General features: G+C 43.2%; 1 protein-coding gene across 2 annotated transcripts in view; it reads right to left on the bottom strand.

The window, feature by feature from the left end:
* prex1 (phosphatidylinositol-3,4,5-trisphosphate-dependent Rac exchange factor 1) overlaps positions 1 to 22106 on the bottom strand; it is an 88750-nt gene extending 66644 nt beyond the window's left edge. For both annotated transcript variants that reach the window (XM_069140266.1, XM_069140267.1), the window contains exons 1-3: positions 21669 to 22106; positions 2807 to 2872; positions 1568 to 1690 (exon numbers count right to left, since the gene is read on the bottom strand). In XM_069140266.1, coding sequence (XP_068996367.1) covers positions 1568 to 1690; positions 2807 to 2872; positions 21669 to 21812 — 333 coding nt within the window. In that variant the 5' untranslated portion in view covers positions 21813 to 22106. The remainder of the gene's footprint in view (positions 1 to 1567; positions 1691 to 2806; positions 2873 to 21668) is intronic.
* Between the last annotated feature and the right edge of the window lie 409 nt (positions 22107 to 22515).

Here is a 22515-nt window from a genome sequence, read left to right as displayed (position 1 = left end):
ACAGAGCGATGGAAAAAAAAAAAAACATGTTGAGCTCCTTTAATCAATTATCTGCCCCGACACTTGGCCTGACGGACTGAATGAGCGCGACAGACTCACACATGTGAAGATACATTTTGATGAGCCAATTCAGCGGCTCTCCACAGAGGTGAATAAATGTCATTCAAGCCGCAGGCAGATAGCGGCTAGATAGCGACTGATTGTGTAATGACTTCACGACAAAGAGTTGGTGTGATCCATAAAAAGGCACACAGGCTGGAGGGTTAGCGAAATAGAATTTTGACAAGCAGCAGTGGAGGCCGAGATGGTGTCATATGTTGAATGAACTCTTCGTAAAGACTAGGGGTGCAGCGGTACACCGATATCACAGAAAACCGATGAGTATCATACCATGTACAAGTGCTTTTTACTGGTATGTGAACAAACACAAAAATGCAATGACCGGAGATTCTCGCCTGCATGCAGCCCATCTCCTCTCTGCTTCAACTGCCTGTCTGTCTGACTACACTCACCATCTCCACCCCCAAAAAGGTAATTAAAAACAGCAAACATCCTCGAGGGTCTAGTAAACTGGCTAGTATCTTGATAATAGGTTCGAGCATTTGTGACGGCATTTCTCATTATTTTCAGTCCATTTACAAACCAAAAATCTTTTGAATGTTTCCTATTTCATAGTAAAGCATTTGTTTAATAAATTAAAAAAAACAGTCTGTTTTCAACCTTCAACCGTTGCAATCTTAATACAGACAAAGATCCATAAAACTTTGGCTCTAACATTACATTGGCTTTAAAAAAGAAAAGAAAAAGCAAGGGGCAGCATTTTTTTGGCGATGCAACAATGACATTTGTTTCTGCCTCTAAGGGACTAAAACTTTGCTCATGATGTGCTCCTTTAACACCATCCTGTAGGATGATGGTGCAGATGAATGGTGGAATATCTTGCTAATTGTTGTGATTTTGTGTCTTAGTGAAAGTGAACTGAGGATAGTTTATCGTAGAGAGTCAAACACAGAGAGAGAGAGACGGAGCTTGAGATTGAGTGCTAGCAGCAGAAGCATTGTCCCCTCGCTGAGTGACACACCATCTCTTCGTCCCTGGACACAGACCCTGCTTTGTTTGTTCCCTGGGGCCAAATGAGTTCAAACAGAGGGGAGCGGGGCCGGCGGGGTGGTGTGTGCTGGGAGTTGCAGAACGGAGAGGAATCTCTGTATGAAGGGATGGAGTAGATGGTAGCACAGACTGATGAAGAGAGGTGGAAAGGGTGTTTTCCCTGACAGGAAGCTGGTCTTTTCCCGAAAGGGGGAAAAGCAAAGGGTCTGTGAGAGTATTTGAGTGAAGGGGGAGTCCAGGAGGTGGGAGGGGGGTGTTTCGTGTGAAAAAGAGAGACTTAAGGGGTATTTTCACAGCAGGCTTTGCACGCCTTCCCTTCATCTGTGGCTACGGGTAGCCCATGAAAAGAGTATGTGTGTGTTTCTGCATGGAAGAGGAATCCATGCATGCGAACGCTACCACATGCATGTGCGTGTCTGCTGCATTTCATGTGTGCTTCTGTGTGTCGTGCACTTACAAACTGGAGGAACACTTTTCCCAGTGCATGCTGAGGCTGGGGTTCGGGATGCAGACTGGCCTCCACAGCAGACAACATCTCATTGTGCAACTCCAGGATGCCCTCAATGTTTGAAAACAGAATCTAAAGACAAGAGGGTGATGAGAAGGGAGGCAATACGGAGGAAGGACAAGGAAAAGAGATGGACAGGGATGTGGAAAAAGATCTGAGCATCTTCATAAAGGAAATCAATTTGCAATATTTTTTTGGAGGACTTAGGCCGGAGATATACTTGCTTTGAAACGACATTGACAACCATTTGTGTAGTGAAGATTATTACTCTGCGTCAACCTGAAAGACTCCAATAGAAGGCACACCAGAGACAAAAGGATTTAATCGGAACATCCGGATTTGCCTGATGTAAACAATAAACATGGTGACAATCAAGTGGGTCACTGCCATCACCCCCACTCTGTGTCCTGCACGGATGTAACGTCTCCGACTTGTTTCCCTTCAGTTTTGCTGGTCTCTGACCCTGTCCAAACAGCAAGCAGCAGTGATGTCACCCATAGATTTGTGACCTGCTGTTATTGGGCATCAAATTCGGATTTGAACCGTCACCATCTTGCTCTTTTGGAGCCAGAAGTGACCATATTTGAACGAGCTGTGGACGAGCGAGCTGTGAATCTAACTCGATCTGATCAGGAACCGGAGGACACTATGCCCCGCCCACTGATAGCTGTGACCTAACTGCACCACAGGCCTGTCAATCAAACAGACACACTCCCGAAAAACTTTTTTTTAACACTAATATCTAATTAATGACAGGCATATTTTCAGATGGACTGCCAGAAAATCATTCAGAAGGATACACCAAATTGATTCTTTGAAAAAATTGATTGACAATGTATTTCATTAGAGAAGTTGAATGGGAGTCTATGGAGCCAGAGCTTTTAGGGAGCCAACCCCTAATGGTCCTCAGCATCAGGCATTTCTGCATCGGACTCATTTTTTTAGACCCGGAAGTTCCGTCCATTTTTATATACAGTCTATGACCCCATCACATCTCCATACTGCCCTTACCAGTCATGTGTATATCACAATTTCTGAGGACATGCACAACCAACGCTCCAAACACTACAACGCAGACTACAATAGGAAGCCATGATGTGCATGTGAATGCATAGTTCAAAGCAAGTATATCTCCGGCTTTAGTCATTTGGTTGCACAAAGAAAAACATTAAAAAAAGCCAGTCATACCTTGACATGTTCAGGTGACAGACACTGTTGGTCATCTGCAGTTTGTCTGATTCGGTGCAAAAATGCCTAAAGAGGAAACAGAGACAACACAAGTTTTAAAAAAAAAAACATGCATTGGGATTCATTGCTGATACAGCAGTAGGTTAAAGCATTTACATATATCTGTGAGAATATGTGGTGAGTTTTGAGCACTCAGAGTCTGGTTCACTATCTGCAAGATAATGACATAGGTTTTTTTTAAATTATGCATGCAGAGGCAGTCTGAAAGTGGAAGTCCAGGTTCCCTTTTCTGTAGAATGCATGTGTTTGTTGCTTTGAGGAAACCGATACAATATATACAAATCCTGGTATAATTCATGCATTAGCATGAACACATGCCTCTGAGCCACAGACAATCACATGAACTCTCACACATTATGAAATATTGCCTTTCATGGTGCGACACAGACTGCTGTTTCAAAGTCCCTTAGGTACTTTCCACTTTATGAGAATAAATGTCTTTTGTCACCATATTGTGTCACCTACTTGAGTAGAGGAAGCTGATGCACCTGAGCATTGAGCTGGAACACATCAACCGAAATAACTGTTGCATTGTCGCAGCGTCTACACACACCACTTCACCAAAGACGGCCGTAATAGGCTCATGTTAAGTTGAGCTTTGCTTGTGTGTGCACTTTTGTCCTTGTGTGCACGTGCGCGCGTGTGCGCGTGTGCGTGTGTGTGTGTGTGTGTGTGTGTGTGTGCGTGCGTGTGTGTGCGTGTGTTCATGCCTGCCAATCAGAGTCCTGACTTAGAAAAAAAAAAAAAAAGAAGAATGGTGAGAAGGAGAAGTGAATCTGCAAACAGTTTTCTTTTCTTCTCTCTTCCCCATTTCTCCATCTATTGCTGCGTGTCTGACAGGCTTAACCTGCCTCCGTCTGACTGTCTGCCTCAACTCCAGATGCCAACACCGTCTCGAAAAGAAAGGGATAGAGAAAAGGAGATGTGTATCCCCTAAACTGCTGAATAAAACTCTTCTCCTGAAGCCTCCTTCGTCTGGCAAGCTCCTCCTGTTGTGTCTGTCTGCATTTCACTGCCTCAAGTCTGAAAACTGATAGCTTCAGTGTTGATGAAGGGTGTTACAAAGGAAAAGCCACTGGGTTTAATGATGGATGTAGAATAATAGTGAAAATCTAAGGAGCACTCAAGGTTACTGCTGCTGTTCTAATCTCTACACTTTCACCTGCCACTTGAGAGCCATAGTGAAGAAACAGGCAGCACAACGGTTTGATTTACTAATGTTTTAAGATAATCTGTATTTTGTCTGTATTGCCATAACCCCCATGCAGTGGAAGAAAATCCAGTTTCATTGTATTCATTAAAAATGACAAAAAAAAACAAATCAACAGCTTTTTCTTTCTCAAAGAAATGTCCCACTGAATTATAATAGTCCACAGTCTCAGAGTTATCGCTGGGAAATTGTCAGTATCAATGCCAGAGTTTCATTGCAGACTGCAAAGCAAGTTTTCCACCCATAGTTTCAATAGAAAGAAGTTTTGAACCCTGTTCTATTTAGCAATTAAATTGAAGTTATTAATTATTGGGTATTAGCATTTTATTAAACAGTACAGTGAAAACAGACAGGAAATGTGGGGAAAGAGAGCAGGGGAATCACATGTAGTAAAGGCCTACCTGGCCGGGAGTCTAACTGGGGTCTTGGCTGCTATGTGATGCGACCTTCACCACTCGGCCATCAGGTCAGCCCTATTTAGCAACACTGTCAGACTACTGGATGCATCCGTGTAAACTAAAGACTTCAGCCAAAATGAAACACAGCCTGAGGTTGGAACAATTTCAATATTCCGAGCAGGAAATGTTCAATCAAAGAACTGGCAAAGACAAAAAAAACAAAATGCATAAAAATCTGAACAATCATTTTATGACAAAGATCAAGACTTTTCTGAAACTAGTTTTTTAGTACTGTTCAAACATAAATATTTACTATTTCCCAAATAAATAGTCCTTCTGAAAACTATTGACAGTTTTATTTTGAGTAACCCAAACTGTCTGCATGGCAAGGTATAACTGGGAAGGTAAGAAATAAAATAATATTTTGCAATTTTAGTCAATTTGTGTATTTTGTAGAAAACCTTTGCATGCATGCTCCATGCAATCACACATAAAACCACCCTGCTGACTTACTTACAGTAAGTCACTGGCCTATAATTACAGACTGACACTTGTAATCACACATTTACTCTAAAGATAGAAACCAGCCAATCAAGCAAGGCAGCAATTGTATAATTTCCTCTGAGTTTTAGGGAGGATTGCGTCCAATGTTTTTCCCTCTTTACTGGCTTTATTGACGTAGGTTGTACCAAAATAGATAGTAAAGGTCCTTAGCAGTGAGCTGTGAACTTGCTAATTAAGACTAGTATTAAAGGGAAGCAGTAGTTGTCGTGTTCTTGACTGGTTTCAGCAGGAAGCTGATGGTGCTTGAGGCATACACTAATTAAATCTCCCATATGGCAACTTGTACCGTGTCCACACTGGTGGAGTCCCTCTGAGATCACTTCCCCGGCAGAGAAGACAAAAAGAGACAGGAAACAGGGCTTTTTCTTCGGCGCCTTCAGACAGCGGAGAGCAGTGACAGGGGCGGGGTGGCTGCAGAAGTGAGCAATAGATGAAAAGAAAGAAAGGGAAAGGGCCAATTGCAGAACAGAGAGTGAGGCACAAACTAAAGTATCTCTAGAATCATTCCTTACTGACATCCTAGACCGCTCCTGTCCAGGCAGGATCCAGTCCTCAAACAAAATGTGCCACACAGATGTGGTGATAGGCAGATCAGCGGGGAGGATGGTGGGAAGCAGCAACAAAGAGTTCCTTTCAGCCCAGGTCTCACCCCCAACGTGGCCAGTCTCACCCTGCAGGCTTGTATTGGCTGTCTTCATTGTTCCATCACAAAGCACACAGGTTTATTTGGAGAGAAAATTGGAAGCTTTCTCTTTCCGTCATCGTGACGCATCAGTGGAGACAGAGCAGAGGACGGCACCGAGCATGAACCGGGCATGCACACCATGCATGTCCGAGTTTACCTAAACTCACAGTTTTTGCAGTCTGGACACGCGACAATTTGAGTGCATGATCAGAATCAACGGCAGGAAATTGCCCCAAAAAGAAGATATTGTGTGTATAATCTGACCACCAGAAAAAGTAACTTCCTGCCAAGAGAACAATCAAGTCTCAGAAACTGGAACCTGATTTGTTTTGCCCTTTTTCTTACAGTCTCAATCTGCAACTTGCCGTACGACGAGTTAAAAACACAAACTGTGTGTCATTCTGTGGGACTTGTGTTAACATGTTGTGATTTTCTTGATAATTTGGGAACAAAAAAACAAAAGTAAAAAAAAAGAGACAATAATTCCCTCTCTGGTTTGCTCGTATAAAAGACGCAGATGTGACTGCATCCTCAGATAACCTCCAGCATATCACAAGTCATGCATCATTTCCATGTGGAGGACAATACCTCAGAGCATTATGCATGCGTGAGCGCGCGTGCGCGCACGCACACACACACACACACACACACACACACACACAGAGAGATATGTATATTGAACGACCCATCCTTTTCCACACTATGTAGCTCAGCCAGTTGTTATTGGAAAGATGTGTCATGAAACCCAGTGAAACTCGACCCATCGGCTAATTACTTCTTGATCAACATGCAGAGAGGCGGCAGGATGCAGCTGATGGTCCTTGTTTACTTTCATATCTCCATCTCGGACGACCTTTTCTGCCTCCTCTCTGACATCAGCACAGTGTCATGATGTGTCTAATCATGTTTAGCGGAGGATCGGACCTCGAGGAATAATATTGGCATGAATGATGAATAACAATAACTGTCAGCAATGGTTCGAAAGAATACATTTGTCTTTCAGTCGTCTGAAATCTGAATCAGCCGCAGGTCAGCTCTTGACCCATGACGAGTATGATGAAGATGAAATAGGATATGATTATATTTTTGAAAGGCCACTGCAAATGCAATATGTGGTGCATATGATGGATCATAAATCTCCTTAGAGAAAATACATCTATATTTTAAAGCCTTTCCTGCATACGTTTCTCTGGACAGCTCACATCGCGTGTGTACGGTCCGCCTGTCACTCTCTGATACCTAAAAATAGCGATGACATCAATCAATGTGTTAATAATAGTTGGTCAGATGGGACACAAATTATTTTTTTTATACTATTGGACTCATAACAATGAGTCAGACCGGCTGAGAGAGAGCTCAGCTGCAGCGCGGAGCACAACAAAGATATTGCACATCGTGGTCTCTTGTCACAGGGGGGGTGATGGGCTGTGTGGGGAAACGGCTCATGATGCAGTCCCACAGGAGATGAGGAAGAAAACCTTGGCGATGCACCACAAAGTACTGTAGCTGCCAAGTACAACACTAATGCAGAATTATACCACTGATGTGTAAAGACGGTAAACCCAGGAAAGTCCAACATCATCCGGAAGTGGTTCAAAGTCATCCTAAAAACATTAAAACACTCAAAGGTACATGCTATATATGGCATTATCAGCTGAAAGAACCTAAATGAAATGACGTAATATGTTTTCTAGGCACTTTGTGTTACTTTTACACCTTTCTGTGCTTTTATTTCTCTGTTTATTACAAAACCAATGACAAATAAAGTCATCTCACTTCTTTTTGTTGATTTCTATCTATACAAATAACGTGTTTTCATACTTTTGGCAGTCAATTAAGCAAACATGGCAGCGTGTTTAGGGATTTTACTCGAGCTCTTTCTATTGCTCAATAAGTGTTCAGTAAACTAAATCAAAAGCCAGTACACTTCAAATCTATTCATAAAACATGTACAGACAGAAGCACACTATTAAATCCTGGCAGCAATAAGCAGGTATTACAGAAATGTCATCTGTTATTAAAATTCCTCTGCTTGGTCTCTTTGCGTGGACCAAACAGGGCCACAACAGCAAGCCATGATAGCTATATTCATATCTACTGATTAAAATGGCTGAAAATGTGTAAAGCAGCTGGACTTTAACATGTTTAGACCGTAAGAGGCAGGTCAAAATGACCCCAAGTTCCCAGAAAGGAGCATGTTGGCTTTGTATAGCACACTAGCATTTTGTTAGCATTTTCACAACCCCACACCCCTTCCTCTGCCTTCACTTAGAAACAGTTGTATGAGGGTGTTTTCACACTTGAACCAACAAAAAGCTGGTGAGCCTGAAAAGTTCAGCGAGTTCACTAAATGTGAAGCTTCCTGCAAAAATCAGGTGCAATTCAGAAAATTGCTCTCGGGTCCACAGGAAGTGTGGACAGCAGTGATCAGTCCTCCCCTCCCCCAGGGGGGTCTCCCGGCTGCAAATAACTGCAAATTGCAAAGAACAAGATTTGTGCGGTGTGAATATGCACTGTTGTGCGCTCTTTTGAACGTGCTGCTGCGTTATGACAGCCAGGCATGACCAATATCATGCTAATAAGCACTGATGGAGGCACAGATGGCGTACAGTTTTGTCATGGATGCGTGTTGCACAGTCCATCCACAGTTTCTCTCCACTGGACTTGCATGCAAAGGCTGTAAATTGTGCCACTTGTTGAAGGGACACACGAGTAGGTTGAAGTAAGGTTGGGAGATGCCACCAAGCTGAGTCAGTGTCATATTTATTGCAACAATTTATGTGAAACAAAAGCTGAAGACAAGGAAAAAAGAAGAACCAAGTTTGCACGCATGCCTCTGTTTGTGTGACATGCAAACAGGAAGTAAAAACTGCAATCAAACAGAACAAAAAGCTAATACCTTTTTTAGGCACCCCAAATCAATGAGAAGAATTTTGTTTCTTTTCAAGCAGATAGGCGTGGTTCAGCTCAGCGGGGAGGGAAAACAAACAGCGAGGCGGAATGAAGCAGTGCCTCTCGACACAAAAGCAGCAGATGTCGTCCCTGGACAGGAAGTGTGGCTTTTGTGAAAAGGAAGTATATGACATGTTTGACTGGCCACTAACTGGGCTCGGCTCTAAGTAAAGTCGAGCAGTTTTGTGGCCGAGCGTTCACCCAAAGTGCAACAAACAAATAAATCCCACTGTGCTCTGAGCACTTCAAATTATTCAAATGATGTAGCTTTGCTCATTACTTTGTGGGACAACACTCACACTGTACTGGCAGTATGATGTCTGAGGCACCAATGAGTACATAATGACAATCGAGCTGCATATTTAAAGAGACAGACAAAAATCTGAAGTATTTACACATCAAATTGCCATACGGGGCAGGTTGAAGCATCCGTCCTCATCTATCACTGTTTAGCATAAGACGCATCAGGCTTCATATCGTATGACTATCAGTCAATGTGTCATCGTGGTTTGGAGTGGAGGGGGTTTTGCTAAATGCTGAGGTTTATCAGAGCGAAGAGGGGCCAGACAGTAAGGTGTGAAGATACAGATGGACCATATGCTGGTGTGGGCTCCGTGTTCGCTCCACTGGACAGTGAGTAAGAGGCCTGCTGCCCTCACGTCTGCCTCGTCTGCTACTGAACAGATCTCTCTACCTGCAGCTCATCAAGTTACTGTATGTCCAAACACTAACTTGACTCATTTTTGGAGTAAAAGCCTCTACTGTGGTCTAGAATCCTGCATATAGATACACACCGCTTTAGAGTTCATCAATCTGAATCTGAAACAAGCTAAATATTTATCTATGTTTGTCTAACAAGGTTCAACGCTAAAATGTTAACTATAATTGCTACACATGAAAAACCAGCCATAACTATAATAGTAGAAACTACTGGGAAAGTAACAAGAGAGAAGTAAGGAAATATCAGAATTGTAAAAGTGGGTGAAGTTGCAACATGAGAGAAAGTCAGACGTACAGTCACGCACATCGAGTCCAAGCTGTTGAAGCTGGAGTCACACGGGATGTTTTCTTAAGGGTCACACGGAGTCAGGAGCAGAGGATGCTTTCAGTTTGTATGTTTACCTTCAGCACAGATGATTGTTAAACAGTGACTGATGAGAAGATTAATGTCTGTGAAAACATGATCACAGGACTCTTGAAAGACCAGACAAACTGAATAAATAAGTAGGGTTCAGTAAAAAAAAGGAGTGTATTAATGGACACAGACAAATACTTTTACACACAAAGATTTACAAATATTTGTCACTTGCTGGACAAAGAGATTAATATTATAATATGAGCCACAATAATCACTGACATACAGTATACAGTGAACCCTCGTTTTTCACGGGGGTTACGTTCCAAATAGAAACCGAGATAGGCGAAATCCGTGAAGTAGTAACCTTTATTTTTTTTACAATTATTATACAATGAAATACTCCATAATACATTGAAACCAAAGAACAAAACCTTTTTACAGGCCCAAGCATTTGTTTAACAAATAAAAGTACTGTAGAAATGTTTTTTTTACAAATAACTACTGTACTGTAAAATAATCATTTTAATCATCAATACGAACTGAAGGCTTCAAATTGCTGAGATCAGCACCGCCCCACTGCGACCCGAGTCATTGGATTAGAACGGGAGAAAATGAAAAATGATTATGAAAAAAAATACAAAGTACAGTAGGACAAATAGTGACTCGCGTGTATTTCACTGCTCTTCTGACTGAGCCGCTGCATCCTGACTCCGCTCTGTAGCGTTTTTTTCTTCTAAAGCCCGCGGTGCAGGTGTGGTTTTTGAAATTGCAAGAGAATTTGCAAACTTAAATTTGGCAAGCTGTTTTATGTACGTGTACATACTAAACCGCAACGTTATTGACAAACAGGTAGAGAAGAAGCGGAGAGACTGTTTAGCCAATCAGAATGCAGAACACAATGCACGATGCAAATCCGTGAAGCAGCGAGACCGTGAAAGGTGAACCGCGTTATAGCGAGGGTTCACTGTATTGCAAGTGACACAGCATATAACAATCAGTGTTATTACCAGATTCATTTGGTGGATTATATAGTGTACTTCCTGTTTGACTGTAATATATGGAAAATCAATAAGATAGTGTAATGGTTAACAAATGTGTCAAATAGGTCCTTTGACGAAACAAATCCATTTTAAGAGCAGTCTATTAACTGCATTAGTCTTGCAGGCAATCAGACAACACTGCGCACATCATTGCTTTAATTTCCAAATATCAAACTTGATTATCTTCTTTGGGAATAAATTTCTCCCATTCTCCATAATGAGAGTAGAGACGGTGATAATGGGAACAAAACTGGGCCATTTCTCTGTTTGCCCGAACCTTCATCAGCATTCAGCAACAAAGCCGGGGCCATCTCACTCGATTCACATATCTCACAAGAGACCCCGTATATCAAGAACAAGCTCTAACACTTGTCAAGGTTTTTCCAGCGGGCCCTGAGAGCCCCTTTTCAATTCGCCGCGGTTCCCACACCTACTAAAACAGCCCTCATACAGAACCACAGATTCAGGACTTTTCTATGCGAGCTCTTAGGTCACCAGCCTGAAACTCTCTACCCCTCCTCGTCCAAGAGAAAACAACAACAAGTTAAAAACAATGCATCCATTAAGGCTCTCTTTTTGGAAATAGGATTGGGGTGGCCAGCCACAAAAGAAGACAGGGCAGTTTTGGAGAGGGAATGGGGCCATTTTGGGGTCGACATGGCATGAAATTGAATAAATAAATGAAGAAATCCCCTCTTTGTGGCCTGAGTGCAGCGGAGCCAGAGAATGGCCCGTGGCGTTGCCACAATGAAGGACCCCAGCAAACCTTCGCAGACTTCTTTCTCTCTGAAGCCGTAATTCACATGTCTCCCCAACCCTCCCAAAACCCCCCCAGCTCCCTCTTCACCCTCCAACCAGTCCCTCGCCGTCTTCCAAGAGAAACTCTTTTTGACAGAGCCAATCACCAAAACACAAAGTCTTCTTTGAGCCTCGTCCAGTTTTTTTTTTTTTTTCTCCCCATCTCGTTCACTTCCGCTTTGAAGGACTTTAAACTCCAGGGCTCTTTGAGCTGCTCACATGGGCGGAAACTGAACACTACAGGGGGATGAGACGGTGTCCTGACGACAGAGGACAGACGGACAGTACTGGACCAGAGACTTCCTGCTTAAGACTGCTTACTCATCAAGCCCACATCAGCTCTGTTGTACTAATGATCAGATGACACATGATGAATATGTCAACTACAAATTTTCAACAGAACATGACAAAACTGTGATCTGAATTTGGCTTAGGGCACTTTGTTATGCAATTAAACAGCAGCTTCCTGCAACTGTTTCACAATAAAAGCCTCGTCAAGCTTTTGGCTCAAAACAGGTTTTCAAGTTGAGTGAGTCCATCAGTACACCTTACATGTCAACATGACAACTTTGATGATTCGATTTATTTTTATTAACTCTCTTTGACATGAACTTTAGAGATGATTGGCTCCTCAAGCATTTACATTTATTTTAATGCCTTTCATCTGAATGAAGAGAACTGTGAACAATTTATTTCCTCAGAGCGTATACAACTGTATATAAACAAAGGCGAAAGGGGCACACAACACTTGTTCTCACATACTTATATAATGCAAATGGAAATGGAAATAGAAACATCTTTAAACTGCTTTCCCTGAGTGACACAGCCACCAATTCTGACTTTCACATCGCCTTCAGCTTGAAACTCTGCTAAAAAAAAAAAAAATTGTAACTTCAGCTCTATTTATATTCCACGCTGCTAAAATAACAAATTGGATTCACGCTGCATGTTCAGCACAGGTTTGTCTGCGAGTCCTTTTTCTATGTGGCACATCCTGGGGTGACATGTGACATGTGGTGATCTGCAGATAACATCATGGACCAGATTGGAGAGGCCATCTGGACGTTTGGACGCATGTTTTTTTTTGGTGCTGACAGACGGGGGGATCACAGACAGGATCCGAGTGTGGCGAGTGTGTGGTGTTGAGTGAGCCATCAGAGACCTGCGGAGCTTCCAACATACCAAAGACAAGCTCCAGAAAAAGAAGGTAAACATCGTAATACACGTGCATTTCCAGGAAAGGTTTCAGTTTGCATAACCAAGAGTGCCAAACCTGACGATCAGCTGGTGAGACATAAACAGTCTGCACAGAGAGAAGAGATGAAATGGTGGCAGGACACAAATTAGTGCTTTACTCTACATGATAATGGTCATTTGGCAAAGTAGGAGGGATATCGTAGAGTTTATCCAGTGGTGACTCAAACAGTATTTACCAACCTGATGGAGAGCAGTGTTTCATGGACAGACAGCAGCTAGTTAAAATGCCTTTCTGTCTGAGCTCTGAAAACACTGAAGCAACTGACCTACATTCTACCTCAACTTCTCATTTCAGCAGCGACTAATGCAACTAACACAAGTGTTGGTTTCCACTTCTGAAAGTGCTTCCAGGATCGTTTTGATTCACACTATTCCACTTCAGTGGAGCCAGAAAGTTAGAGCAGAGAGATGACAGAGTGTGCAACTTATTAGGACTCGCATGTCATCATATGATAAATACAAACAATTTCCTGCTGAATCCACATTTAAAAACAAGCAGTCCATTCACTTTTTTGTGTTTCCACTCTCTTATCTGTCCTGTAAATGGTCAATCACAGCTGGAAGCAAAACTGACAAATGGCTGACTGGTAATTCGTCACATCAAAATGAAACATAGTACAGTTTCCTTAAAGGTTTCCTGTCAGCATTTAAGGGCAAAAAAAAAATCATCACAGCAACAGCCCAAGCGTGAATGACTCAAGCCTTTAATCATGCCAATGTTAGTTGGCAAAAATGTCATCCCAGTGAACAAATGCCAAAAAAAAAAAAAAAGGCCCTTCGGCTAAACTGGGGCAGGCAGAAATTTGTCAGCAGCTGTCATGAGCACTTCAAACAGCGCAGTCAGGAGCTTCTCTGACTGGTGGGGTAAATCACAAACAGACAAAGATCTACACTAATTGGTTAACAAGGGAAATTATTTAACCCTGTTAAACTCTTTAAAGAATATATGTACAAACTAGGATAGTTTAATCAGTTAAATAAGATGTTTTACTTACATTCTGTTGTGGAAGTTAAGGGAAACATCCTCTTCTAAAGTTTCAAGCAGAAAGTAAACAGATCTGATCATGTGACCTTTCATACTCGTCACATGGCACTGATAAATTGTAATCATCACCATCTATTTTTTGATACGTGTTGGATTTCTTGGCAACAACAACACTTTTCGAGCTTCTAAACACACAGCTACAATTGTGACGGTAGGATTTGGTTAAATGTTTGATAAAGTTTCTTTGTAGCTGCGTCAGTGAGCTAGAAACTTTAATTGTATAGTCTTCCATCGATCCTCTCACCACCTTCACATCACTCCGCCACTCCCTCAGGCCATCACAGACAACATTTGGCATTCTTACACTTTACAAAGTATCTTCAGACACTCTATTTAAAGTGTATACAGTCTTTGAGAGGAAGTGAGAGTGCTAGACGGACATTAGCAGAAATGTGAGACTGAAATCTAATCTGCACGGAGAAATTACATCTTGGTGATTTCACTTTAAAATACATTTGTAGAACTGCTTCTGTAGCATAAACAGCAGAAGACCTACTTAGAGGTGCTTGTTTAGTTTCCTCCTTTGTCCTATTGTGACATGAGCACAACTTCCTGGCTGTACTGCGTACAGGTCAAGCGTTTACTCTAACCCGCACTGATCCGGAGAGACTTCAACAGTTTCAGGATCCAAATAAGGTGTTAAAATACAGAACGCATCATATCCTGTACATTTGACCTGCAACAATTAGTCGATTAATGAATTGGCTGACCGACAGAAAATTAATCTCCAACTATTTTGATAATCAATTACTCCTTTTGAGGCCTTTTTTTTTTTTTTCCATAAAAACGTTTTGAATTCCCAGATTACAGAGTCTAAATGTGAATGTTTTCTAGTTCCTTAAATCCTCCATGATAACAGGTCTGTTGGTCACGACAAAACAAGACATTTCAGGCTGCACCTTCAGCTATGAGAAACAGTGGTCGATAGTTTTCTACCATTTTCTGACATTTTAAAGACCAAACAACTGATTCATCAAGAAAATAATTGACAGATTAATGGATTATGAAAATATTGTGTGTGCAGACTGTAAATTCCCCTGAAGGAAGTCTGTTTTGAGTTGGCTTGTAATCCCATCCAGACTTTATCAAACATCTTCGCCTCATTCTGCACCCTGAGGAAGCTTTGTGTAAAGTTTCTCTGCGGCTGTTTGGTAGTCCAGCGTTTTTCTATCAGCCAAATGACCTTTGACCCCTAACAGAAGCAACACATATGGTTGCATTTGAGAAACCAAACAAACATTGTAAAGCCTGCTGCCTCAGTACAAAAACCAAACAGGAAGCCCTCTTGGGAGATCCTGTGCCACGTCATTCTGCAGATATCCATCCGTCCTCCTCATTCAGAGAGTTGCACGGTGACTGCACCCGCTGTCCTCCACCAGAAAGTACATGTCCCAGCTTTGTCCAGGTCACGATCTCAGAGGGGACATCACAGATCTCATGTTGCCTTGCTTTTACAATTCAGGCTCGGCCACCCACTGTCTCGTATATCAGCCTGTTGAGATGCACTTCACACAGCTTTTCATGGTTTTACCCTTTACTCCAGTCAAAACCAGCAGAGTGTCCCAAACAGAAGTCTGTCTGGTCTGCATTCTTCACATTGCATGATGTGATATTTGGCACAGAGACATCTGTAAACTGATATAATCTTACTGACTTCTAATTTATGACTTTCTCACCTCTGCACACCACAGATTCCACAGTACATAATCCACTGACCACAAACAGAGAACTACTCCAAGAAAATAATTCATCGAACACTTATTGTGAGCAAATAGAGGGGAAATTCACCAAAAACTAGCCAAGTCAAATTCCACTTCTCTATATGCTAATTGACAGCTGTAAATCTGCAAACATCTCTCGCAGATGGAAGTTTTTTTTTTTTTTTTTTTTTTTTTTACATTGTGCCTCTGGGTGTTACGGTGGTTTAGACTTGTTAACTTGAATACTTAAAATTCCTGCTGCAGTCTTATGCCTATAAGAAATGGATTATCAAACACATGACTTCAAAAAAAAAAAAAAAAAAACTGGCATAAAGATTAAGTTGAGAAAACTAACATTGACCGCCACCGCATTGTAATGAGTCAGTCTGGCGCAGTACCTGCACTGCAAGGTACCAATTGTCCAGAGCGAGATGGAAGGGTGCACAGTGGCAGCTTCAGACATTAATTGGCGTAGATATCAAAGGCAGGTCGGGGGTTCAAGCACTGACGTGGGAAAAAAAATCCAAAACTTGCAGGAGATAGAAGATAACACTTGGCATGATGGATTAAAAAGGACGGTGGAATGTTTTTTAGACCAAATAGTCCCCCGTACATCTTTTTATTCATCCGAATGCCTTCAGCATTTGAAAGGTTGATTAACCTGAAGGTTATAAAATGCGACTAAGTGTCCCAAGTTAGAAGCAGCAGAGTTTAAAGCCCAATAATAATAAAAAGCCTCACAAACTCCCAGCTGTCTGTCACAGTAACTGTTCTACCTGCTGTTACGACTCCACAGGCTGCCCCCCCCCCCCTGCTATATATGTGATGTGTGTCTGTGTTTATATGACTTCAGCGCGATCGAGGCTGCAGTGAGCTGAAACCACCAGCGTTGTGGCCAAGATGAGAGTTAGGATCTTAAGCTATTTATACGCCCGAGCCCGGAGAAATTCGATGCTGGTCTTTCCCACCGTGTGGGGAGGGCTGGAGGGATGGAGCGGAGAAAAAAAAAAAAGAAAAAAAAAAAGGGAAAGGAAAAAGGTAGACACAGGCTCAAGCTTGCAGAGGAAGCTCAATACTGGCTTCCTGCACGTCTGTCTTCTCGGGCACCGGTCGGATAATGTGTTGTGCGTTTGTGTGCAAGCTTGTCATCCTGTTTTCTTAGCCGGTGGTGTCGACTGCAGGGGAACATATAGAAAAAGTCAACAACAGCCAAAGAAGAGAAAGAGTTGCAAAGAAAAAAAAACAACTTCGCTATATGTCATCAGTATTAGACGAGTAATCTCACCAGTGTGTGGCCCAAAGCAAAGGTCACAGCAGGCCGGATTTCCAGATGTTTCCCATTATCTCAGCACCAATGAGACCTTCCTGGTCACCGTACTCTTCTCTGTCTCTCCAAATTAAGAAGGAAGGTCAAAAGCTGACTAACTTATTGGCCACGTGTTTCCCCTTGCTGTGTTTACTGGGCAGGATTCACCGAGACGTGGGTCAGTGTGGCCAAAAAAGAAAAAACTCCAGCAGCTTCCAAAATGGGAAACCACCCATTTTCATGGTTTTGGAGGAAAACCCCTCGAGTCTACCAGGTATGACGCCACTGACCATGTTCCTGTCATAGACAGGATCATGTCAGGGAAAATCCAGTTGCCTGGATTAAATCAACAAAGCGCTGATCTGACAAAAATCCCAGCAAATCTACGGCACTGAGGCAAAATGAATTCAGATACAAACAAGGGGAAATGTTGCAACAAAAGCTTGACGGGAGCAGCCATCACCAGAATTGAAAAGGGATCAGCTATACTGCTCCCAGTCTACTTGAAGAGGTAATAGATTTTGAGATTTGCAATGACAACACTGAGCGAAACGAGTCCTCTAATCCCTCTTTTCACACCCCCAACCCCCTTCTCACCTCTCGTCCTCCCACCACCCCGACTCGCTTCCCTTCCAGCACGCTGGATGAGCACGTTGGTAATTGCCAGGGGATGAGTGACATGCAAGAATGGCTGAGATGCGTACGGCGGATAGCCGTCTCCTATGTGTGTATGTCATTGCAATCACTGCAATTGAGAAGCGGTGATGCGCAGATCGGGAAGGGTTTGAGGAAGAGCACAAAGGGAAGTGGAAAATGAATCAGGGATAAGGCGATGGAGAGAGATGTGGCCGGTCAGCGGTGAGCTGTCGTTCAATCAAATACTGGTCAATTTCTACCATCGACATGATGACAGAAACCCAATGACACTAATGAAAACTAAACCATCAGGTGGCGGCAGATAGGAAAGAAGTTGAATCAATAAGAAAAAAAAGAAAATAAATCAATTAAAAAAAAAAAAAAGAGGGACTTGGGATGCAAATTATGAAATGCAGATATGATGTCATGTCCAGATGTCTGACAGTAGAAACTCAACACAAACCCAAGTTTGCATCGGTTCCACGCAATCCAAACTTTATAGTTTGCACTGACGTTCAGTATACAGGCTGAGACGGTAGAATCAGTGGACTAGAAAGGTTTTTACCCCACAAACCATGTTGTGTTTCTATCTTCTACACTATCTCTATTACTGCCTGAATGTCCATCTTTAACAGCCAGTAAACACATAAATACACCAAACATCCTTCTGAGATGTCAAAAGGTAATCTAAGAAATGGAGAAGTTATCTGACTGATGAGGAAGGCTGAGAGGAGAGGAGGCTTATCGTTACAAAATAATGATATGATTCTACGCCATGACCGCTCATTTGCTCGCCCCTCATCCCCCATCAATGTATTAGCCTCTTCAACACTGTGGACCCCCCCCCCCCTCCTCCATCCCCCATCCTCAACCTATCTATATCTTTACTGAAACCATATGTCCCGAGTTCCCACAGCCAGTCTTCCCTTATCAATACCACAGTGAGGTGATTGGTGACAAAGCCACGGCCCCCACCGAGGGAAGGGGGGCAGCCTGGGCTGGACCCGAGATTGGGGGAACGTACAAAGGACAGGCAGTGGTGGTGGAGACTGACATTTCCTTTTTCTTTTCTTTTTTTTTTTTTTTTTAATGTCAATGTACTCCTTTAATGATCAAACTCCAATTCCACCCCCCCCCCCCCCATGAAGATACAGAGGACCCTGTCACAGATAGGATACGTTAGTACAGAGCAGCATGTTTTCACATCAAAGCTTATTTACGCGAAACTGTCCTTTTAAAAAACGACCCTAAAAGGTTTTTTTTTTTTACATGTAAGCAGGTGAATTACAATCCATAACTACATGTCCATGTTTAGCCGCCTTTTAACACAACAACAGGTTTTTGTGCAGGAGACTGCTGTTCGCTTCCCATTTCCAACAGTTTTTTAAAACGGTATTTACTGTTGCCATGGCAACGAAGGTTGCAAAACTTTAAGTAGTACCTTTACCCATTTCAAACCATCATTTTACCCGGAACCATCATCTTCCCCTCACCCGACCCGAGTGGTTTTTGTGCCTAAACCTCATCGGGGGCGCTAATTTCAGAAACTCTCCCGTGGGAACAAACGACCTTTATGGACATTTGGACCGGAGGGCTTGTTGGTTTTCACAGTACTGTATGTCCCCATATGTGAAGATGACTGCTAATGATGGCAATTACGTGCATATGTAGAGGCTTTAGAAATGCTTGTTGACAACATGATAGAAAAAAAAAAATCAGCAGTGCATAATTGTTATGTAGTGTGTTTTAAATAGCTACCAGGTGGTATTAATTATTATCAAACAAAAATCCCATTGAGTCCCTTATAAGAAATAGGCTAAATCTTGACACTCCATAAAACATGAAGGGTATTCTATCCAAAGACATGCGTGCCAACAGAATATCCACGAAGCCAGACCACATTACTCGCCTCTGGCTATACAACGTATGGCTTAAATCAAAAGACGCAAATTCATGTGATGATGCGGGGAAGCTTGGTGGAGAGCACCAACAGCTTTCAGATGACAACATGAAAAAGTTCCCCGACTTTTTCTGATAGATCTTTGGGGTTTCGTCTTTTATCATGATGCCGGAACTGTTTTTGGTTTTTTTTGGGAGAGGGGGGGGGTTTGGGGGTGGGGTCGAAGCATGTCCCTCTGCTGCCTGGTCTGTCTTATACCACGAGATAAGAATTGACTGACTCTTGTGTAACAGAGAGAGGAAGCAGCCCCCCCTCCTCCCCTCCCCATATTTTTAAGGATGCTTTTCTTAAACATAATTCGAATAATTAATTGGGAGGCTGTGGCTCAGACGGTAGAGTGGGTTGCACACTAATCGTAAAGGTTGGTGGTTCAATCCCCAGCTCCTCCTGTCCACATGCCTAAGTGTCCTTGAGTAAGACACTGAACCCTAAGTTGCTCCTGATGGTGTACCATCGGTGTGTGAATGTTCTCCTGATGGCAGCACCTTGCATGGTGATCTGTCTGATTAGTGTGTGAATGGGAAAAACCATGTTAAAGCGCTTTGAGACCGAAAGGTGATAAAGCACTATACAAGTACAGATCATTTACCAAACCCATTCCTGGTTTTGCCTTGAGGTGTCATATTGAAGTGACATTAAGTGGGTGTCATTTTGAGACTGTAAGATTTAATATGCGACAGTGAGCCGTCTGTGCAGATTAACTCAATTATTTTTTGAGGAAGTTCCCTGACACGTGAGGGCAAGGCAGAAGAAACAAGGAACCACGAGCATGTTTGACAAATACTTGTCAGATGTGGAAACAGTAGAATGCACAGAATCATCACAATGCTCAAACTGTAAAAAAAAAAAAAATTACGACAATCAGCGCTTGCCTTTGAGTCAGCAGGATGCGAAAGCAAGCGTCAGGAAAGCCTGAATCCCTGCGTGCTCAAGGGTCACGGTGCGGCTGACCCTGACCTTACTGTGGAGGGGGCGAGAAAAGAGGGAATCTCCTGACAGCAAGCAATTAAGTATCATGATAATAAAGCCGCATTATGGCTGCCACATTAAATGCAGCGAGGTCGGAGGTAACCACACACTGACTTGAGTCTCAGCTGGAGGCAAAAGCCACCTGCACTGTAGGAGTACCAGAGATGACAAGGCGAGGGATGAGGGGGGAGAAGAAAAGGACATCGAGAAATGACAAGGGGAACCGAATAGTCTCCTGCAGGTGGGAGCCATCCACACTGGCACTGTGGTGGCGGCTGAAAGGAGCGTGTAAAATTACCAGGACGTTCATTCATCAGGCAGCTGATGTACAAAGAACGAATCAAGTTAACCGGGCTGAAATGGTTTCTTATCCCTGCCTGTCTGGGGGGGGGGGGATGTGATGGTTGTTGAATGCTCATGAATATCTATTTAATTGCAAAGCGTTGCGTGAACTGGGCTCTCTTGATTGTTTTTAGACCTGAGCTTTAACACACAATAGAGAGGTGTGAATGACACCCCCCCCCCCCCCCCCCCCACACACACACACACACACACCTCCCCCCACCCCCAGCACAGGCGGCCATGTGAAAATCCACATGCACGAATCCGAGGGGTGAACCTGGGAGCATGTCTCTGATTTGATTTGAATGTGTTCATTGATACCGTGAGGTTAACATGCAGCAAAGTCAGACTCAGGTGCGTTTTTCAGAGGAAATTCAGCCAAACCAATAAGAGTCTCTATGAAGAAAGCCACGCTGTACGGCGAACCACAACTGTGTGTATAACCCATGTACTTTGTTTATATATATATATAACTGTTTGTATAGAATAACATTTGGTTACAAGTTAAAATACAAACAAACCAGCTGTCCGCGTGGACGCCAAAAAGCCAATACAAATCGCGAGCGGTTTTCTCCTCGCATCAAGCTCGTAAAGCTACACCAGTGGAACATATTATGTTTGGGGTTGGTTGTATTTTTTTTCTAACAACGCGCGCCACTAAATCCGCCGTTTATATGCCGAATTAAAAACAATAGCCTGCCATTTGATAATGTTGTACAAAACAACGCACGAGACGCGCTAAGGAGGGACGAAATGAAAAGGCTGCCTTCAATTGAAAGATGTGCGAGTGGAGTCTGGCCACTCCGTCCTGTCCGTGCGGGAGGAGCGCAGCGAGCAGCGTGAGAGGTTATGTCAAACTCACCGACTGAAGGAAGAGCAGTGTCCGAACATAATCCCTCTCCGTGTTGAGGATTTCATTTAAAACACACAGCCGGAGCCGCTGCTGTCGGTCCGACTCCTTCACGGCGTGGATCCCGTTCTCCGGATGCCCGTCGTCCTCTTCCATCGTGGTAAAACTCAACCCCTCTTGAAAGGTCGCTCTCTACACTGAAAACGCTTTCTTTTTCCACCGCAAGTATCCCCACACACACACACACACACACACACACACACACGCGCGCACACTCTGCTGGCTGGTTGTTTCAGTCCATTTTGCAGCGGCAAGTTTTCCCCCAAAACCTCGCCGAGCGGTGGACGCGCACAGCTCCGCCGCACGCTGCGAGTAAAGTTCCCCGAAAAGTAGCTGACAACACGCAGTCGGGAGCGCCGGGAGGCTGTGTGGTCGCAGCACCAGCTGAGAGCCAGCGAGGCAGCAGCGGGGAGGAGGGAGGAGGGAGGAGGAGACACCCCGGGTCCCCGGGCCACGGCTCACCTCTGCTGCGGAGAGCCAGCACGCACACACACACACACACACAGAGAGAGAGAGAGAGAGAGAGAGAGAACAGGCTGAAACATCTCTATCCGACGTGAACCTCATATTTGTGAAAGTAGAAAAAGTCTGACAAGCTCAGTGATTTATTTTTGAAATGAAAATGTTCCGATGAAAACAAGATGACGAACTGAAAGCGACTACAGCTGCGAACTAATTCAGCCTAAAACAGTGGCCTACACGTGGGCTATAAATGTGTGGAAACATCTGCTAACAGACCATCAAATTAACAGTTTATGTTAAAAAAAATTAAACAGGTTGTTGTTTTTTTTAGTAATAT

The sequence above is a fragment of the Embiotoca jacksoni genome, unplaced genomic scaffold (genome assembly GCF_022577435.1).
Source record: "Embiotoca jacksoni isolate LCO1_2020_lvr unplaced genomic scaffold, fEmbJac1.0.p SCAF_9, whole genome shotgun sequence".
NCBI classification, from domain to species: Eukaryota; Metazoa; Chordata; class Actinopteri; family Embiotocidae; genus Embiotoca; species Embiotoca jacksoni.
This window is presented reverse-complemented; position numbering and strand designations above follow the sequence as displayed.